Raw genomic sequence first — 19329 nt, 5'->3', positions numbered from 1 at the left:
CATCAGTACTGTTGTTCCTGTATGGTCCATAGTCTGATGATTATGGTAATAACTCCCAGTATCCCCTTACCATTGTTAAGGACATACTCGGAGTTGCATAGTTGTAGGTTCATGCGATACAATTGTTTATGATGCTGACTTTATGCTACAATTAATTGTTGTACTAAGTTTGGTTCTTGTATTCAACTACTCTTGGTTCTGGTCATGTATTTATGGTGGTTCTGGTGACATTGATGTACTGATGGAGATTCTGGTAACGTATTAAATTACTGATGGTAGTTCTGGTGACATAGTCAAGTACTGATAGTGGGCCTGTTAATCTATTGATGTAATGATGGTGGATATAGTGATGCATACATGTACTAATAGTAGTTCTGGTGATGTATTAATGCACTGATGGTGGTTCTGGTGATGTATTCATGTACTGATGGTGGTTTTGGTGACATTCATGCACTGATGATGGTTCTGATCATGTATTTATTTACTGATGATGTTTCTGGTGCCAGATTTATGGAATATTAATAGCTATCTTGCTCTAATTATGTACTGATAATGATTTTGGCTTCATATTCATGTACTGATGATGGTTTTGGTGATGAATATATATTCACCAGAATCATGATCACTACATGAATAAAGCAACAGAATAACCATCACTACATGAATATGTTACCAGAACCAAAATACATTACCAGAACCACCATCAGTTTTGTGCAAGCTGTATTTGTCGCAATGCGGATGCAAAAACCATCAGACATATCCCTTTACTTAAAATGGGTGTCTGCTTATTTTCCATTAGGTTATTTGCCAAATGCTGGATACCTTAGTTGAAGCTAAACAGCCTCGATTATAGTTACACCTTATTAATTTCCATAACTATCCTTGGGTTCTACATTTAAAATATAGGACGTCAGGGATGACTATGATTGATTCTGCATTTAACTTTGAAATTGCTCTCCTTGTTAGGTCACATCCCTTGATCAATATTTTGGTGAAAAAGCAAGCAATTCTAGTGGAAGTGGTCATCAGAGTTTGCTAACTAACCCATCGGAAGGGAATAGGGGATGTGCATTAGGGGTCCTGTTTAGAGATGGGTGAACCTCCGGATGTTTGGGTCTGGCGAGTTCAGCCAAACAGTTAAAAAAAAGTTTAGCTCTGGTACCAGAACAGTACTCGGACCCCATTCACTAGAATAGGGGGCCTGAAGATCCAGTGATTGCCCCAATGTCATATGCATGACAAAGCGGCAAACACTGCCTCTGAGCGACGATAAAATCATTACAGCCGAATGACAGCGTGAGCCGCAGCTGTGATGGGAGGTAAATCTTGGCCTCGGCCAGGTTGAAAACTGTTTATCCTCAGACATGGATTGTCACGATCCATTCTTGGATCTGTGGCAGAGTCTGGATTCTCTTTTATAAATCTTTTTCCCTTCAAGCCCTCGGGGGTTAATATGAGGTTTTGCCCCTGTGGCCGCTGGTGTTACTACAACTGTAGTTGGTCGGCTGCTGGGCTTTTTCCCCTTCCGGTGGCCGCTGGTGTTACTACAGTTTTAATTAGTCAGCAGGTGGTGACCTCCCCCCCTTCCTATAATAGGTCATCAGCTGCTGCAGCTCCCTGTTGGCAATACTGGTCATTTGCTAACCAACCTTGGTGAAGACTGGACTTACGTTGTGCAGAGGGGGTTCAGCTTATCTGGAGCAGTGGTGTTGCTGCTGGATGCTGATGGGGTGCCTTTCTCTGCTGCTTGGAGCATTGGCAGCAGATAAAGCTAAGTTTTGGTTTTTAGTTGCTTTTGTGGTGTCTGTTTTATCTTTTCCTTTTGTGTTATTGGTGCAGTTCACTTTATTACCTGTCTCACCTCCTGGGCAGGGGGTTGGTGGTTTAGCCCAGGGCTAAACAGGGGATAGGGACAGGTCGGGGACTTGGGCCTCACTACCATCAAGTGCACCCCCAAGTTAAGGAGAGTCAAGGCACCCCCTTAGCCTGAGGGGCAGTTCAGGGGCCCAGGTTCCACATCTCCTGCTTTTTCCCTACTGCCCCGTGACATGGATGACGGTGTGGGACAGAACAATGGACAGTAGTGGGATATGATTTTTTTTTTTTTTTTACAGAAGACAATGGCTTCAGTAGAATGGGCTTTAGGTGAGTATAACAGGTTTTGTCATTTTTAAATAAAAAAGTAAAAGTGTGTTTTATATTTCAAATAAAAGACTTTATTCTGGCTGTGTGTTTATTTACAACACAACTATAGAATTACTATTGGATAGGCATCTTATAGACGCTGCTCCAGTACTAAGCCATGGGCTTGATGTCACCGGACAATACAAAGAATGCAAAAGGAGGGGTGCACTATTGTCATATCTCAATCTCCAGTGGAGTGCAATACCTCGACGAAGACGTCAGTCGCAGCGACAATACGCGTGGGGCCTGCCTACCACCCCCTTTCTTTAACCCCTGTGGGACTCTTGCTGCTCTGACCTGTATCTGGTGGTTCTAATTTGCTCATTATGCATCCACTGCAACTTTGCAATTTCAGCCATGGTATAACCATTCTTGGGTGTCTTTTGCAGTAGGCAATTTCATTCTGTGGTTAGTTCCACATGCTTTAGGGCAGCTAGGATTTACAAAATTTTCTTACATTGTTTTATTATATGCTTGATATCAAGTCTGTTTTTGTGCCTTATCTTTGCCTGCAATGTACATGGCTATCTTGTTATATAGAATTGCATGATATGTGCCTGTTTATGGGTGGCTATGAATAGTCCAATATGGGCCACATCTTAGGTTCATATTACCTGTTTCTTGGGGGTGTCTGGGTCATTGGTTCTTTGTCTGTATTTTAAATGTCTTTAGCTTATTGTATCCAATATGAAATAAAGGTTTTTTATTGTCTATTGGGATGTGCATACCATCATTAACCTAGTCTTTTTCTCCCTTTTTTTTTTTAACCGGACAATACAAAGATGACATCAACCCCACAAATATGAATCCCACATGACACCACCACCAAACAAGTGGGAAGAGCCGGGCAAAGTGCCAGAATTGGATCATCTGATAGATGCGCCTTTTCTAGGCGGCTGTGGGTTGCTATTTTTAGACTGGGGGAGCAATACCCATGGCCCTTTACAAGCCTGAGAATACCACCCCTATAATACTAATTAATACTAGTTAATACTATATGGAGAACTTTGGAGTGCATTATGCTATATGGAGCATTATGGGGAGTGCATTATACTGTATGGACTATGGGGCTGCATTATACTGTATTGATTATGGAGGACTATGGGGAGTACATTATACTGTATGGACTATGGGGAATGCATTATATTGTATAGACTATGGAGAGTGCATTATACTGTATGGAGGATGGAGGACTATGAGGAATGCATTATATGGTATTGAGGACAATGGAGAGTGCATTACACTGTATGGAGGACTATGGGAAGTGCATTATACTGTATGAACAATGGAGTACTATGGGGAGTGCATTACACTGTATAGACTATGGAATAATATGGGGAGTTCATTATACTGCATGAAGGACTATGGGGAGTAAATAATACTATATGGAGGACTATGGGACATGCATTATACTAAATGGAGAACTATTGGGTGCATTTTACAGTATGGAGTACTATGTGGAGTGCATTATACTATATGGAGGACTATGGAGGGTACATTATACTGTATGGATGACTATGTAGGTACATTATACTATGTGGAGGTGTTAGAGACTGGCAGAATGTACCAAATAATAATGATGGTATAAGGTGTATTCGCAGCCCGGGGTCCACCGAGCAGAGATGGTATCCTGCTGCTCGGTAATGGCGGAGTACTAACTGAACACAGTCGGGAAACCACTGACCCGGTGTGTACTGGAGCAAACTCTGTTACTTCACAGAGCCGCAGAGAACATACGCCGGAGCCTGTTAACCTCACAGGACTCGGTAGTGGGAGAGCCAGTAAACAGTCACAGGACTCTGTCCCAGAGACAAGGGAGAGAGTCCCTCTAGACAACCAGCACTCGGTGCCGCAGCTGCGCTGCCAGCAAGAGAGTAATAGGCGCGCTAGTGTGCACAGTGCCGCACAGGCATACGCCACTAATCGCCCTGGGTGGGGCTAACAAACACAAGACTTGCGCATGGCTCTGCACTGGCAAGTGCTGTGACAAGGCGCGGTACAATGGTGCCGTGAACAGGACGACACCACCGGACGCTAGTGTATGGAAGCTAGGAGCATGGCGGCGTAACCATAGCCACCTATTGGCGCGGACTCTAACTAGAAACCCTATAACATACACAACCAAAGGGAGGGGATCATAATGAGTCAGTCACCAGTTTCATGCATCCATCTTCACACATACGACTAACCAACAAAGTCAATCCTAGCGCACGGCTGTGCGGTCCTGCGATCCTTTTATAGGCGCAGCCTTCCGGGACCTTCCTGATGGTCCAATCCGAGCTGCAACAGGACCTGAGCATGTGACCTCCGACCACCAATGAGCGGTCGTCTCATGGGCATGCTCAGGAGGAGAAAAGCAGGACTTAGTCTCAGGAGTGTCTGCTCGCTGCTGACTCATGCATGGTGCTATAGCTGAACCAAGAGAAGCAACCAGATGCCTAGCATTAGCCTGGGCAAGATGCTGGGACTGACGTCTCTGCTGAGCAGGACCCTCTACGGCTGCAGAAGAATGGGAGACCGCAGAGGTCATGGCTTGAGATTCCCCCTGTGCAGTGGGGGAAACTCGACACCTAACAGGAGGTCTATGAGGAGTGCATTATACTGTATGGACTATGGGGAGTGCATTATACTGCATGGACGATGGGGAGTGCATTATATTTTATGGATGACTATGGGAAGTGCATTATACTGCATGGACTATGGGGAGTGCATTATACTGTATGGACTATGGAGGACTTTGGGGAGTGCATTGTATGGTATGGAGGACTATGGGGAGTGCTTTATACTGTATGGAGGGCTTTGGGGAGTGCATTATACTGTATAGACTTTGGAATACTGTTAGAAGTGCACTATACTGTATGGAGGACTATGGGGAGTAAATTATACTATATGGAGAACTATGGGGTGCATTATACTGTATAGAGGACTTTGGAGGGTGCAATATACTGTATGGAGGACTTTGGAGGTACATTATATACTATATGGAGGACTAAGGAGTGCATTATATTGTATGGAGGAATATGGGGAGTACATTATACTGTATGGATGTACTATGATAGTGTATATTAAATGGAAGACTATGGGGGGGTGTTATACTATATGGAGGACTTAGAGGAGTGCATTATACTATATGGAGGACCATGGGGATCATTATTCTATTAGGGAGCTATTAAAATATCTTGGAGGGCTATGTCTATGGCATTATAATATTTGAAGGGCTATGTGGGAGACTTTATACCTTATGTGGGGCCCATTATACTCTATGAAAGCAATTATACAGTATGAAGGTTTGGGGTCCATCATACTCTGTGGAGGGCTATATAAAGGCTAGTATACTGTTTGGCGGGCTAAGTGGGGGTAATTATACTGTTTGGAGGGCTAGTGGGGGCCAGTATACAGTATTGTGAGGTGTGAGGCCGTTACATTGGATGTAAGCCCAATATACTGCATGGAAAGCTGTGTGGGTGTCACAGTTGGGGGATCATACTGTATTGGAGTCACCATACTGTGCCTGAGGAGGGTACTATGGAGGAATTCACTGTGGTGGTAACATAATGTGTTTGGGGGGCACTTTGATTGGCATCATACTTTATGTGTCACAACTCTGTTCCAGAATACCTGGGCCAGGGGCTCCTTTCCTGTCCTTAACACTAGGGGCACCATAGCTATCCCTGCTTCCCGAATTATTTCTGATAGTGAAGATGCTGGGTCACGTACCTTGCTAATCTTCTAAATCAGCCCTAAATCCGTCCCCCTCCCTCACCCATGGAAGTGAGGAGTAATAATGTATCTATACAGACAAACCACACTAACAAGGAAGGATGTACAGGGATAAATGAAAATACCAAACATACAAATATGCACTCGCAGACAATATAGATGAACACCTGGGATAAAAGGAAGGAAAACCAAACAGCAGAGGATGAAGAATTTTGAACACAGCCGAAACACAAAGCAAGAGTCACAGATCAACTCTCCAAACGCCTCTACCAACAACCGACACCTCTAATCCACACCAGGCAGTTTAAGACTAAGGCCAAGTTCGCACATTCAGTATTTGGTCAGTATTTTACATCAGTATTTGTAAGCCAAAACCAGAAGTGGAACAATCAGAGGAAAAGTATAATAGAAAGACATCACCACTTCTATATTTAATCCCCTCTCCTGATTTTGGCGTATAAATATTTATGTAAAATACTGGCCAAATACTGAAAGTGTGAACATGGCCTAACACTAGCATCCCTGATAGCCAGAGATGAGTATATATAGGATAGGGGAGTGGCCAACACTGGGCAGCTGAGACCATCAATGCTGGAAAGCTTCCAGCTCTCAATTGAACAGATTAACCCCTGCACTACTATCATAAACCTGCACTGTTTAAGATGATGAGGTGAGGTGCTTCTAATCAGTGCTGGAGTGCGGGAAATCAGACTCTGCAGTCTTCTGGCACTTCTCTGTTGCGTTATCCCATGACATTATGGGTGCAATGAAAGGGAAATCTAGGTCTTCAGCAGGAGGAAAATCACTTTGTAAAAGCTGCAAAGTTGTGAGATATGCTCTTCTGTGACCCTGCTGAATATCAATTATTTTTTTTTTCAGGGATCCCAATTAGAACTTCTGCTATGGTGCCCCATGACTTCTATGTATGCCCCTGTTCATGCTAATAGGTTCCTACCCCAAAAGACTGAATTCTTTCATAAATTCAAAGGATACTTCAACAATATATTAATTTAAGGGTGTGTATACTTATGTAACCACATTATTTTAGTTCTTCATTTCACTTTTTCCACCCGAAAAGATTTCAGTTTGTTTTTCAATTGAATTGTACAGATCATAGGTGACATTAATGGTGGAAAATGTTATGAAATGAATGCTCTTGGTATGATTTCTTTACATAACAAAAGCCTAACACTTTTACAAGGTTGTGGAGACTTTTTATATCCACTGTGTATATTATGCTTGATTGTCTGGGGGTTGTTGTAAAAGTTTTTTTTTTAACAACTTTGGCCTAAGAGTTTTAAAAGCGTATTCCCATCTCCAAGATCCTATCCTAATATATGGTAGTTATAATAATAATAATATTAGCAAATATCGTCAATTAGAAATGTAGTCTAGTTCTTCTGATTCGCTATGTCACTTACCCTATACGCATTGCAGAAGCTTAGGTATCCATGGTTATGAGACGAAGACTCATATAGTGACAGTTGTTAGTGGATACTACTGCAATGCCCTGCACATGGGGTAAGCGACAGATATCATTTCTAATTGGAGGGATTTGCTAATATTATTATTATTACACCTACTACATATTGGGATAGGATCTTGGAGATGGGAAGGCCACTTTAGGGCTCATACTCATCTGCGTATAAATAAAATGGGTGCAATCCAATAAAAAAAAAATCGGGTTGCACTCTGACTAATGTTCTTCAATGATTATGTGTTCATCTGCAATTTTTTTCTCAGCTCGGATCGGACTGAGGAAAAAAAATTCTGGGAGCGTATATTGGACGAGACATGCCAATGCAAGTCAATGGGTGCAAGAAAAAAAATAGAGGGCCAACGGACCATACATAGGCCGTCCATTTTTTTTCCAGATACATTACCATTTTGTACCATAGAACACTGCAAATGACTGTAGAATAATAGTTGCAGAGAAAAAAAAAGCATTACATACGGATGTCATACAGATGCTATGTGAGAAAAATCGCACTATACTCGCATGACACTTGTCCGACTTTTCAGGAACAACATCGGAGCGATTTTATTTATGCAGATGAGTGTGAGCCATTAAGGTACATCTTTATAAACTACTCCTTAATTACATGTTACAAAAAAATACAGATCTCTTATCAAAAGATACAAATTGGTTACAAGGCTTGTGATTACATATAGTCATTTTATTCACATTGACCTTAATAAACTATTTTTCTCACCATTTGCGTTGAGGAGGTATATCACCTAGCCACTGCCTCAGGGTTGGGGGTCCGATGCCCCCGGTAGCAGCACAGCTATCATCACATGCACTGGCATGCTGGGATGGCACAGTGAGATGTTTAGTTATCCCTGTAGAGAAAAAAAATCATATATTTAGAGAAACCAACTCAAGAGAGAGAAAAAATAAAGTGCAGGTAAAAGGGAAGCAGAAAACTAGGCCTAAAGTAAGGAGTGAAGGAGGCAACACTTGATGTATATTTGTTCTCTATGGACACACAAAATGTGGTAGCCAAGACTATATTATATCCATAAAATAATATAACATAACCAAAGAGGAGTTATGCACACTGCACCCACAATATGCAGACATACATAGATATAGTAGATGGGCACATATAATAGCTGAATTCATCGGAAGTGTTATCAGGAAGTTATCACATTATTACTAAGATATCTCTACCTGTAAATATAAATATTTTTCAATAGTCATATAAATAAAAATACCTAATAGAGATACAAGTATACACACAAAACACTCAAGCATAAACATCAGAAAGACAGGATCTATTGTATACTCACATTTTCTGGCCGAGCAAAGCAGACTGTCACAATGAGACAGAAGGTATTATGGCCTGAAGGTATGTGTGTGATGTTTGACACAAAGTATATCTGTGTCTTTGTGATTCGGAATCACTTCTGTATGGCGTGCATAGATTTATATGTCAATGATGGTTTGAAGGAAAATATTAATATGATATATACAGAAACGCTTAATAAAGTGGTATGTAACAATGGAGGGACAGATGGATGGATAGAATGATATGATGGATAGATAGATAATAGATGATAGATTCCTTCTTGGTTCTATGTAAACGTAGGTTGTTGTGATGACCGGTTGCAGACAAATAAAGAATGGGTTGTCAGACAAAAGGAGCAGGTCCAATCACAAACACAAATGGGGGAGGAGGGTGACTGAGAATGAGCAGATATGAACGGGGAACAGGAGAAATGAGGGTGGGGGAATGACTGAGGGACTCAAGATGCTGCTGTCACGGTGTGTGGGAGACAGGGACGGAGCTTGGGAAGGGCAGGCAGGTGCTGTGGATTACAGATGATTGTCTTAGCAAAATGAATTGTCTTAAGTGAAGGCTATAATTGGATGTCTCGAGCTGTCGCTATCAGCCGATGGTCGTCCCAAATTCTGTCTCAGGTGGCAGCTGTCATAGAATGCCTTTGGATGTCTCTCAGCTGACGGATGGATGCCTCTTTCGAAGCAGTTTTTTTTGTCTTGTGTTTTCCAGGTGAAGATGGTCTCTCTTACAGGGCTACTGTTCCTGGAAATACATAGCTGACTGTCTCAGATGATGGTTGTCTTTGGCTGTCAGGGGCACAGCTGCTCCTGCCTTTGTTATTCCTGTGCTGATGGCAGCTGAGAGCCATGTACGCATGTGCAGATTATCCAGTGCAAGTCACATGATAGCTTCTGTACAGCAGGGAATAATGATAGATAGATAGATAGATAGATAGAATTATTATATGCATTTACAATAAAAGTCTAAAAAAGCACTAAGGGGTAATAAAAATCCTAGCCTTTCTACCCATTTCACTTGCCCAGATTACATTCAATTGTCATGTTCTCTATACATAAGATACAAGAAAGATACAGTACAGCAGGACAGGACACAAAATCTAATCTATAAAGCTCAACGTGGGTGTATGTATGTGTGTATGTCCAGGATTGGCATCTGCACTGTCACAGCTACAGCCACAAAATTTGGCACTGTCACACATCTGGACCCCGAGAGCGTCATAGGCCATGTTGTTAGGCGAAATTTTAACCCCGCGCATTCCAATTCACCAAACAATTTTGCCTATTATTCTTATCATTTCTATGGTGTTATCATCCTTCTGTAAAGCTGGAAAAACACAATTTATTACCGTGCCAACCCAGACCACCCTCTGACACAGACTGCAGGGGGAGCCCAGTATCACACAGGATAGGATTAGATACACAGCTCAGCAGTCAGTATCACACAGGATAAGATTAGATACACAGCTCAGCAGTCAGTATCACACAGGAGAGGATTAGATACACATCTCAGCAGTCAGTATCACACAGGAGAGGATTAGACACATGGCTCAGCAGTCAGTATCACACAGGATAGGATTAGATACACAGCTCAGCAGTCAGTATCACACAGGATAGGAATAGATACACAGCTCAGCACACAGTATCACACAGGATAGTATTAGATACACGGCTCAGCAGACAGTATCACACAGAATAGGATTAGATACACGGCTCAGCAGTCAGTATCACACAGGATAGGAATAGATGCACAGCTCAGCACACGGTATCACTCAGAATAGTATTAGATACACGGCTCAGCAGACAGTATCACACAGAATAGGATTAGATACACGGCTCAGCAGTCAGTATCACACAGGAGAGGATTAGATACACATCTCGGCAGTCAGTATCACACAGGATCGGATTAGATACACAGCTCAGCACACAGGATAGCATTAGATACACGGCTCAGCAGACAGTATCACACAGAATAGGATTAGATACACGGCTTAGCAGTCAGTAACACACATGATAGGATTAGGTACACGGCTCAGCAGATGGTATCACACAGGATAGGATTAGATACACTGCTCAGCAGTCAGTATCACACTGGATAGGATTAGATACACGGCTCAGCAATCAGTGTCACACAGGATAGGATTAGATACACTGCTCAGCAGTCAGTATCACACAGGAGAGGATTAGACACACGGCTCAGCAGTCAGTATCACACAGGATAGGATTAGATACACAGCTCAGAAGTCAGTATCACACAGGATAGGATTAGATACACAGCTCAGCAGTCAGTATCACACAGGATAGGAAAAGATACACGGCTTAGCAGACAGTATCACACAGGATAGGATTAGATACACAGCTCAGCACACAGTATCGCACAGAATAGGATTAGATACACGGCTCTGCAGTCAGTATCACACAGGATAGGATTAGATACACGGCTGAGCAGTCAGTTACACATATGATAGGATTAGGTACACGGCTCAGCAGTCAGTATCACACAGGATAGGATTAGATACACAGCTTAGCACACAGTATCACACAGAATAGTATTAGATACACGGCTCAGCAGACAGTATCACACAGAATAGGATTAGATACACGGCTCAGCAGTGAGTATCACACAGGATGGGATTAGATACACGGCTCAGCAGTCAGTATCACACAGGATAGGATTAGATACACGGCTGAGCAGTCAGTAACACACATGATAGGATTAGGTACACGTCTCAGCAGTCAGTATCACACAGGATAGGGTTAGATACATGGCTCAGCAGACAGTATCACACAGGATAGGATTAGGTACACGGCTCAGCAGTCAGTATCACACAGGATAGGGTTAGATACATGGCTCAGCAGACGGTATCACACAGGATAGGATTAGGTACACGGCTCAGCAGTCAGTATCACACAGGAGAGGATTAGACACACAGCTCAACACTCAGTATCACACAGGATAGGATTAGATACATGGCTCAGCAGTCAGTATCACACAGGATAGGATTAGATACACTGCTCAGCACTCAGTATCACACAGGATAGGATTAGGTACATGGCTCAGCAGTCAGTATCACACAGAATAGTATTAGATACATGGCTCAGCAGACGGTATCACACAGGATAGGATTAGGTACACGGCTCAGCAGTCAGTATCACACAGGATAGGAATAGATGCACTGCTCAGCAGTCAGTATCACACAGGATAGGATTAGATACACGGCTGAGCAGTCAGTAACACACGATAGGATTAGATACACAACTCAGCAGAAGGTATCACACAGGAGAGGTTTAGGTACACAGTTCAGCAGACGGTATCACACAGGATAGGGTTAGATACACAGATACACATGTTGTTTATCAAAAGGCTCTTGAATGAGTTGAAAATAAAATACTATCAATATTTGGGTAATCGTTTAGTTAATTTGTGTTGCAAATCTGTAGTGTTGAATATATGATGTGAAATGTTTTCATGTGCAATATAATCATTATAATTTGTTATAACTAACCACAGTTGGTTACTATGCCCAGGCAACGCCGGGCTCTTCAGCTAGTATAACATAATTACAGATGAGGCCAATGTGGCAGACAGAAAAACATTACAGTATATTACAGTATGTAAACCAGATCTCACTGTTATGCTTAGTTTTGCTTTTTTCATACTCTATTTTTAAGCATTAGTTAATGAATATCACACGCACACAGGATATTCTAACACTATTGGCCCACAATATTTTGCCACAGCGACCAGATGTGGAATATTAATGATTAGGAACTTATGATTTGTGACCACTGTATTTTTAAATTGAAGTCAGCCCTTCATACAGTCATTTATACCATCTCTCCATATGTTGCTCTTTTTTGCTATGTTACAGTGATGCAATTACATTTCAACTGTTGCAAAGCTACATACATGGAGTAGTGGCAAACTTGCAGTGTGCTGGATATGCATATTTTGGTGTTTCTCTGTGAGACAGCATACCTCTGTATACGGGCTCATGAAGACATGTGCTATCGGATGTGTGTTATTTGATCTTGAGTCAGAGAGCACTTTGACCCATGTTATTCACTTGGGCTGTCCAGATAAATGATTTTTTTCTCGATCCGAGGGTCCGCGAGAAAAAAATCACAGCATGCACTACTTTCATCGGCGTCTCGGATGAGAAGCACCCATTCAAGCCTATGGTTGCAAAAAAAAAAAATTTGGAACCCACACAGACCATTAGAGTGGCATTCCATTTTTACTGATACATTTCTATTATAAACCTAAGAAACTGTATATAATCATATACGCCTTTTAATGTAGTTGTATAAAAACAGATTGCACACGGATATCACACAGACATCACACTGATGTTGCACAGACTTAAAAAACAGACACACGGTTGGCACATGAATGAAGTATTCTGGATGAAACCCGGACCATTATTCATATGCTCATTTGCAGGTTCCCTAAAGCAGTAGGCACAGGTTGGGCCAAGTCTTCCAATAGAATAACAATCTATGTTTCACAGATATATGAAACCGGCCTAAGGCTGCGTGCCCATGGAGCGCCCGCCGGGGCAGTGGGGATACTCGGTACCGGGCCGCTTCTTAAAGGGGCAGTGTCACGGCAGCAGTGACCCGGTCTGTGGCCCTGGGCGTCCAATAAAAGGGGATAATCATGAAAAAGGGGAAAAATAAAGAGTTTGTAATAAAGTGTTCGTGACGCCACCTGTGGTACTCGGCAATAAAGATGTTAGCTGACGCTGCAGATTCAGTCCACTGGGACAGTTGTTGATGCAGCAGAGTTGGTTCAGCTCCCCACAGGCAGAGCTATTCCCCAGGGCAGTTAGGATGTTAGAGGAGATATTGGTAGAAAGTGTGGTGCAGGGCAGGTGACGCAGGAAAGATTCAGAAGACACAACAGAGTGCAGTTTCCTTTACCTTTTACTGAGCTGTGCAGGTACAGTCCAGGGCTCAGGTTACAGATGGTTCTGGAGTCGGTCAGCCTGAAAGCAATTTGGGAATCTCCTTATTCAGGTGGGTTGTGAGGCCTCCTTTCTAGCACTATTCTCTGAGGTACTTGCTGCTGTAAACTCTATTCAAGTTCCTCTCTCTGTCTGCTACTTAGGTAGAACTCCACTCGCATGACAGGCAACTGTAGCCTGCTTCAGGGATCGCTCCTATCTGGCATCTCCGGATTACATGTGCTGCTGTGTCACCGAGTATCAGTTGGGGACAGAGGATCTGCGGTCTTCTGTCCTCCGGATTCTGCTGCTGGGACTTTAGTACCCACACAGCCTTGGGCTTCGGGGCCCGGTCTCTGGTGCTCTAGCCTGGGGGTGAACTCAGCTATAGCTCCTGTCCCCAGCTCCTCTCCACACGTCCTGTCTCAACCCTGTTCAGGCACTAACTCCCTCTAACTTCCTCCTCCTGACCAGAGAGCAGCTCTCCTGAAGTCGGGTTTAGAGCTCCCTCTGCTGGCCTGGAGCAGGAACTGCGTTGTATGCTGGAACTACCTGGTAAGGAGATTCCTTCTTTGCTTCCAGGCATGACATCACTCCCCAATGGAGGGAGGCAAGGCCACTGTGGCAACCGAACTCCTGGGGTGCCACACCCACAATCAGGATAAGGGCTCACACTCACTTGCAAGAGACTCGCACAATTCTCGTGCGAGTCTCTCGCATGAAAACCTGCCACTGCCGCTGGCACTCGGCCCAGATTTGCGGCTACATGTATTTCTATCCGGTCCCAGTGCCGGCGGCAGTGCCAGGTTTTCATGCGAGAGACTTGCACTAGACTCGTGCGAGTCTCTCGCAAGTGAGTATGAGCCCTTAGCAGCATTTTGGACGTAGTGCAATTGCGTTCTACATTAGAAGCACAGTGGATGGAATTTATAGAATTCAGATGACCACTGTGCTTCTATTTAATGCTGCGTAAACTCACCAGCAGTATGGGTTTACGAGCCTCAACGTGTTAATTCTTGCAGCGGAGACACTAGTCTCCACTGCAGATTTTGACCAATTGAATGTCATTGCTTGCGGTGAATCCTCATATACTGACAAACAAGTGCGGCGCTTTAGATACAGCAAAAAAAGTTGCTACTCTTAATTGTGGGGACGTAGCCTTAGATTCCCTTTGCACAAACTATTATATCCGTGCTTTCAAATATTTGTTAACACCTTTAAGATCGGCTGATATTCTGTTTTTGCACATTCATTTTTTTACTCTACCACTTCTAAGGCTACTTTCAGACTTGCGCTATGAGGTGCTGCGCCGACGCTAAGCTCCGCCCCCGGCGGCGCCTCCTCCGGTCAGCTCCTCCTACGGGCGCATGACGCTGCATGCGACCGGCGTACCCTATATTTAGCGTTGGGTATGCTGGCCATTTGCTGGTATGCTTTTTCCGGTGCATGCGCCTTTTTGGCGCTGCGCCGAGCGCACAAAATTGCAACACGGTGCATTTGGCGCACATCGGCGCAGCGCCAAAAGGACGCATGCGCCGGCAAAAGCATACCAGCGCACGGCCAGTGTACCCAACGCTAAATATAGGGTACGCTGGTCGCATGCAGCATCATGTGCCCGTGGGAGGAGCTGACTGGAGTAGGCGCAGCCGGGGGTGGAGCTTAGCGGCGGCTGTTCGGCGGCTGTGATTGCAGACAGTGCCTTTTCTGTCCTGTCCTATCTAGTCAGTGTGGGCCTCATCATTTGCTTAGTCTATTTTCTGTCTGTGTTTGTGCTTCATCTTGTCTCACCGACAATATATGTTTGGGGGCTGTCTATTCCCTTGGGGATCTGCTCCGGGGCAGTTTAGATTTCACCTTTCTGTCTTTAGGCTTAGTTAGTCCTCTGGCTGTGACGAAGCGTCAAGGGCAACGTAGGAACGCTCCACGGCTACTGCTAGTTGTGTTGTTAAGATCAGGGGTCTGCAATCCGCTGAGCGACCAACCTCTCTGGTGTTCTGGTGGCATAGCCTATTGCGCTCTCCTCCTCGGTGACCCATTCATAACAGAATCACCGGCCAAACTGTAGATTCTAGGGTACTCAAAAGAAGGAAAGAATTGCAAAAAAAAAAGTGTCAGAATTTTTTTATATATTTTTTCCTTTTTTTCTCTGGGGCTGTAGGAAGATTTTTTCCTTAATGGAGACTAAGCAATTGTCCGATCGTGTTGAGCAGCTCGCTGCTGAAGTGCAGAGAATTTCTGCTTATCTCGCCCAATCATCTGTTGTAGAACCAAAGATCCCTACTCCTGATGTGTTTTCTGGGGATCGGTCTAAATTTCTGAACTTTAAGAATAATTGTAAACTATTTCTTGCTTTGAAGCCTAACTCCTTGGGGAACTCGGTGCAGCAGGTTAAAATTGTCATTTCCCTGCTGCGCGGCGATCCCCAGGACTGGGCCTTTTCTCTGACACCAGGAGATCCTATTCTGGCTAATGTAGATGCGTTTTTTCAAGCCCTGGGGGTTATTGTATGATGAACCTAATGCTATTGATCAAGCTGAGAAAACCTTATTGGCATTAAAACAGGGTCAAGATGCTGATGAGTTATATTGTCAAAAATTCCGAAAGTGGGCGGTCCTTACTAAATGGAATGATGATGCCCTAGCAGCTCTCTTTCGGAAAGGTCTGGCAGAATCCGTAAAGGATGTTATGGTGGGATTCCCTGTCCCTTCTGGTCTTGACGACTCTATGTTGTTGGCCATTCAAGTTGATCGACGTTTACGAGAACGTAAAACCGCGAGAGGTGCTGCTGCCTTTCGAACAAACCTCTGAAACCATGCAATGTGATAGGGTTTTATCTAGGGCGCAACGTCAAGAGTTTAGAAGGTGTAATAAGTTATGCTTCTTTTGTGGAGATGCTTCTCATGCTATTTCAGCCTGCCCTAAATGAGAGAAACGTTTTGCTCACTCATTTAAGATGGGCAGTGTGCAGCCTAAGTTCCTTTTGGCTGTTACCTTGATCTGCTTCTTGTCCACATTTTCCGCTAAGGCATTTGTGGATTCAGGAGCAGCTTTGAATCTGATGGATTTTGACTTTGCTAAGAGTTGTGGTTTTCCTATGGTACCCCTGCGGACCCCTATTCCTTTGAGGGGTATTGATTCTACCCCTTTGGCAGAGAATAAACCCCAATTTTGGACCCAGTTGATTATGCAGGTCGCCTCGGACCACCAAGAGAATTGTAAATTTTTGGTGTTGCACAATTTACATGATATTATTGTACTAGGTTTTCTGTGGTTGCAGACCCATAATCCTGTGTTGGATTGGAAATCTATGTTTGTGGTGAGTTGGGGTTGTCAATGTGCTCTTGGTGACACTCTTTTCTTTGCGTATTGAGGATTTCTGTCTCCTGCCTGATCCTGCATTTTTCAGCTAAGTGTCATTTGCTAGCCGCCAGTTCACACCTGAATGCTGATATAGTGGGGGCGAGGTTTGTGCAATCCTCAGTATTTTTGTACATCAGTCGTGTTGGAATTGTTAGGGTTTTTGCGTGATTGCAGACAGTGCCTTTAATGTCCTGTCCTATCTAGTCAGTGTGGGCCCCATCATTTGCTCAGTCTATTTTCTGTCTGTGTTTGTGCTTCATCTTGTCTCACCGACAATATATGTTTGGGGGCTGTCTATTCCTTTGGGGATCTGCTCCGGGGCAGTTTAGGTTTCACCTTTCTGTCTTTAGGCTTAGTTAGTCCTCCGGCTGTGGCGAAGTGTCTAGGGCAACATATGAACGCTCCATGGCTACTGCTAGTTGTGTTGTTAAGATCAGGGGTCTGCAATCTGCTGAGCGACCAACCTCTCTGGTGTTCTGGTGGCATAGCCTATTGCGCTGTCCTCCTCGGTGAGCCATTCATAACAGGCTGCCCTGCGCAGCGCCTCATAACGCAAGTCTGAAAGTAGCCTAAGAGCCATTTTTTTTTACATTTTAACATCAAAAGAATGAGACCATTGATTTTACGTTATGATGTACTGGAAAATGTAAAAAAAAATTCTAAGTACGTAAGTGGTAAAGAAAATACAGAAAATTGTGTAAATAAATATTTTGTTTGGGTCATCATTTTCTGGACCTGTATGAGGGCATAATTATATGTGCGTGCTGATTCTTTTTAATTCTCCATTTTTGTGGTACATATGATGTTTTGTTTGCTTTTTATTGCATTTTTGTGGTAGGTGCATCAACCGGAAAATGGCAGTTTTGGAGTTTTGAATTCTCTTTGTTGTATGGCGTTTATCATACCGGATAAATTTATATTTTTATAGATCAGACTTTTATAAACTTAATAATATCAAATATGTTTATTTTTGGAAAAGGGGGTTAATTATTTTTTTTTAAATGATTTTAATAACATTTTTATTCATTTTTAATATTTATTTCAATTTTTTTCGACATTGGACGAAATAGTACGCCAAAGTCGGATACCCTCCCTTTGATGTGGGCTCTGGCGGTGATCCCACATCTTTTCCGGCACATATCAGCTATTTTGAACAGCTGACATGTGCCCAGAACAGCCGTGGGTGGAATCACAATCCTCCCGCGGTTGTTATCCCATTAAATGCCGCTGCCAAGTGCGCCGGAAATCCTGCCCATTGGCATCTGTGTAAGATGACAACATGGGTTGGCATGAAAACCAGAGGTCTCCAACAGACCTTTATGATTATCACTGCCGGATTGATATGAGCGCTGCACGGTTTCAGTGCTCATAGCAAGTCAGCAATTCTGCTACATACAGGAGATGTGATCATCGCCTGTATGTAGCAGAGGCGATTGGGTTATGGCAGCTTATAGTCTCCCATGGAGACTATTGAAACATACCAACAGTAAAAAAAAAATGTTTTTAAAAATATAAAAAAAATCTAAAGTTCAAATCACTTCCCTTTTGCCCCATTCAAAATAAAACAATAAAAAAAATCAAACATACACAAATTTGGTATTGCCGAGTTCAGAATCACCCGATCTATCAATATAAAAATGAATTAGCCTGATCGCTAAACGGCGTAACAAGAAATAAAGTCAAAACATCAGAATTACGTTTTTTTTTGGTTGCCGCAACATTGAATTAAAATGCAATAACAGGCGATCAAAAGATCGTATCTGCACCAAAATGATATCTAAAAATGTCAGCTCGGCGCAAAAAATAAGCCCTCACTCAACCCGAGATCATGAAAAATAGAAATGCTAAGGGTATGGGAATATGGCGCAATTTTTTATTCTATTTTTTTTAACAAACTTTGGAATATTTTTCACCACTTAGATAAAAAAAGAACCTAGACATGTTTGGTATCTCTGAACTCGTAATGACATGGACAATCATAAAGGCAGGTCAGTTTTAGCATTTAGTGAACACAGTAAAAAAAAATAAAACAAAAAGCAATTGTGGAATTCACAGCACTTTGAATTTTTTTCCCGTTTTCCAGAACAAGATATGTTAAAACCAATGGTGTCGTTCAAAAGTACAACTCGTCCTGCAAAAAAACAAGCCCTCACATGGCCATATTGACTGAAAAATAAAAAAGTTATGGCTCTGGGAAGAAGGGGAGCAAAAAATGAAAATGTTAAAACGAATACACCTCCGGTCATGAAGGGGATAATCTAACACTGGGGTTTTTTTGTAATTTTTTTTACCTTTTTTACTTTTTTTTTTTTTTTT

The 19329-nt window shown here is 42.9% G+C and overlaps 1 protein-coding gene and 1 long non-coding RNA gene across 8 annotated transcripts in view; one reads left to right on the top strand and one right to left on the bottom strand.

The window, feature by feature from the left end:
* Window positions 1–9589, bottom strand: part of PARP6 (poly(ADP-ribose) polymerase family member 6) — a 131751-nt gene extending 122162 nt beyond the window's left edge. For all 4 annotated transcript variants that reach the window (XM_073579439.1, XM_073579441.1, XM_073579440.1 and 1 more), the window contains exons 1-2: window positions 8698–9589; window positions 8118–8247 (exon numbers count right to left, since the gene is read on the bottom strand). In XM_073579439.1, the coding sequence (XP_073435540.1) occupies window positions 8118–8120 (3 nt within the window). In that variant the 5' untranslated portion in view covers window positions 8121–8247; window positions 8698–9589. The remainder of the gene's footprint in view (window positions 1–8117; window positions 8248–8697) is intronic.
* Window positions 1–19329, top strand: part of LOC141093021 (uncharacterized) — a 105885-nt gene that overhangs the window by 70708 nt on the left and 15848 nt on the right. The gene's annotated exons all lie outside the window — the stretch shown is intronic.

This window comes from Dendrobates tinctorius, unplaced genomic scaffold, assembly GCF_039654945.1.
Source record: "Dendrobates tinctorius isolate UK_male_01 unplaced genomic scaffold, ASM3965494v1 ptg000062l, whole genome shotgun sequence".
Taxonomy (NCBI): Eukaryota; Metazoa; Chordata; class Amphibia; order Anura; family Dendrobatidae; genus Dendrobates; species Dendrobates tinctorius.
The sequence above is the reverse complement of the archived record's forward strand: the minus strand, read 5'-3'. Positions and strand labels throughout refer to the sequence as shown.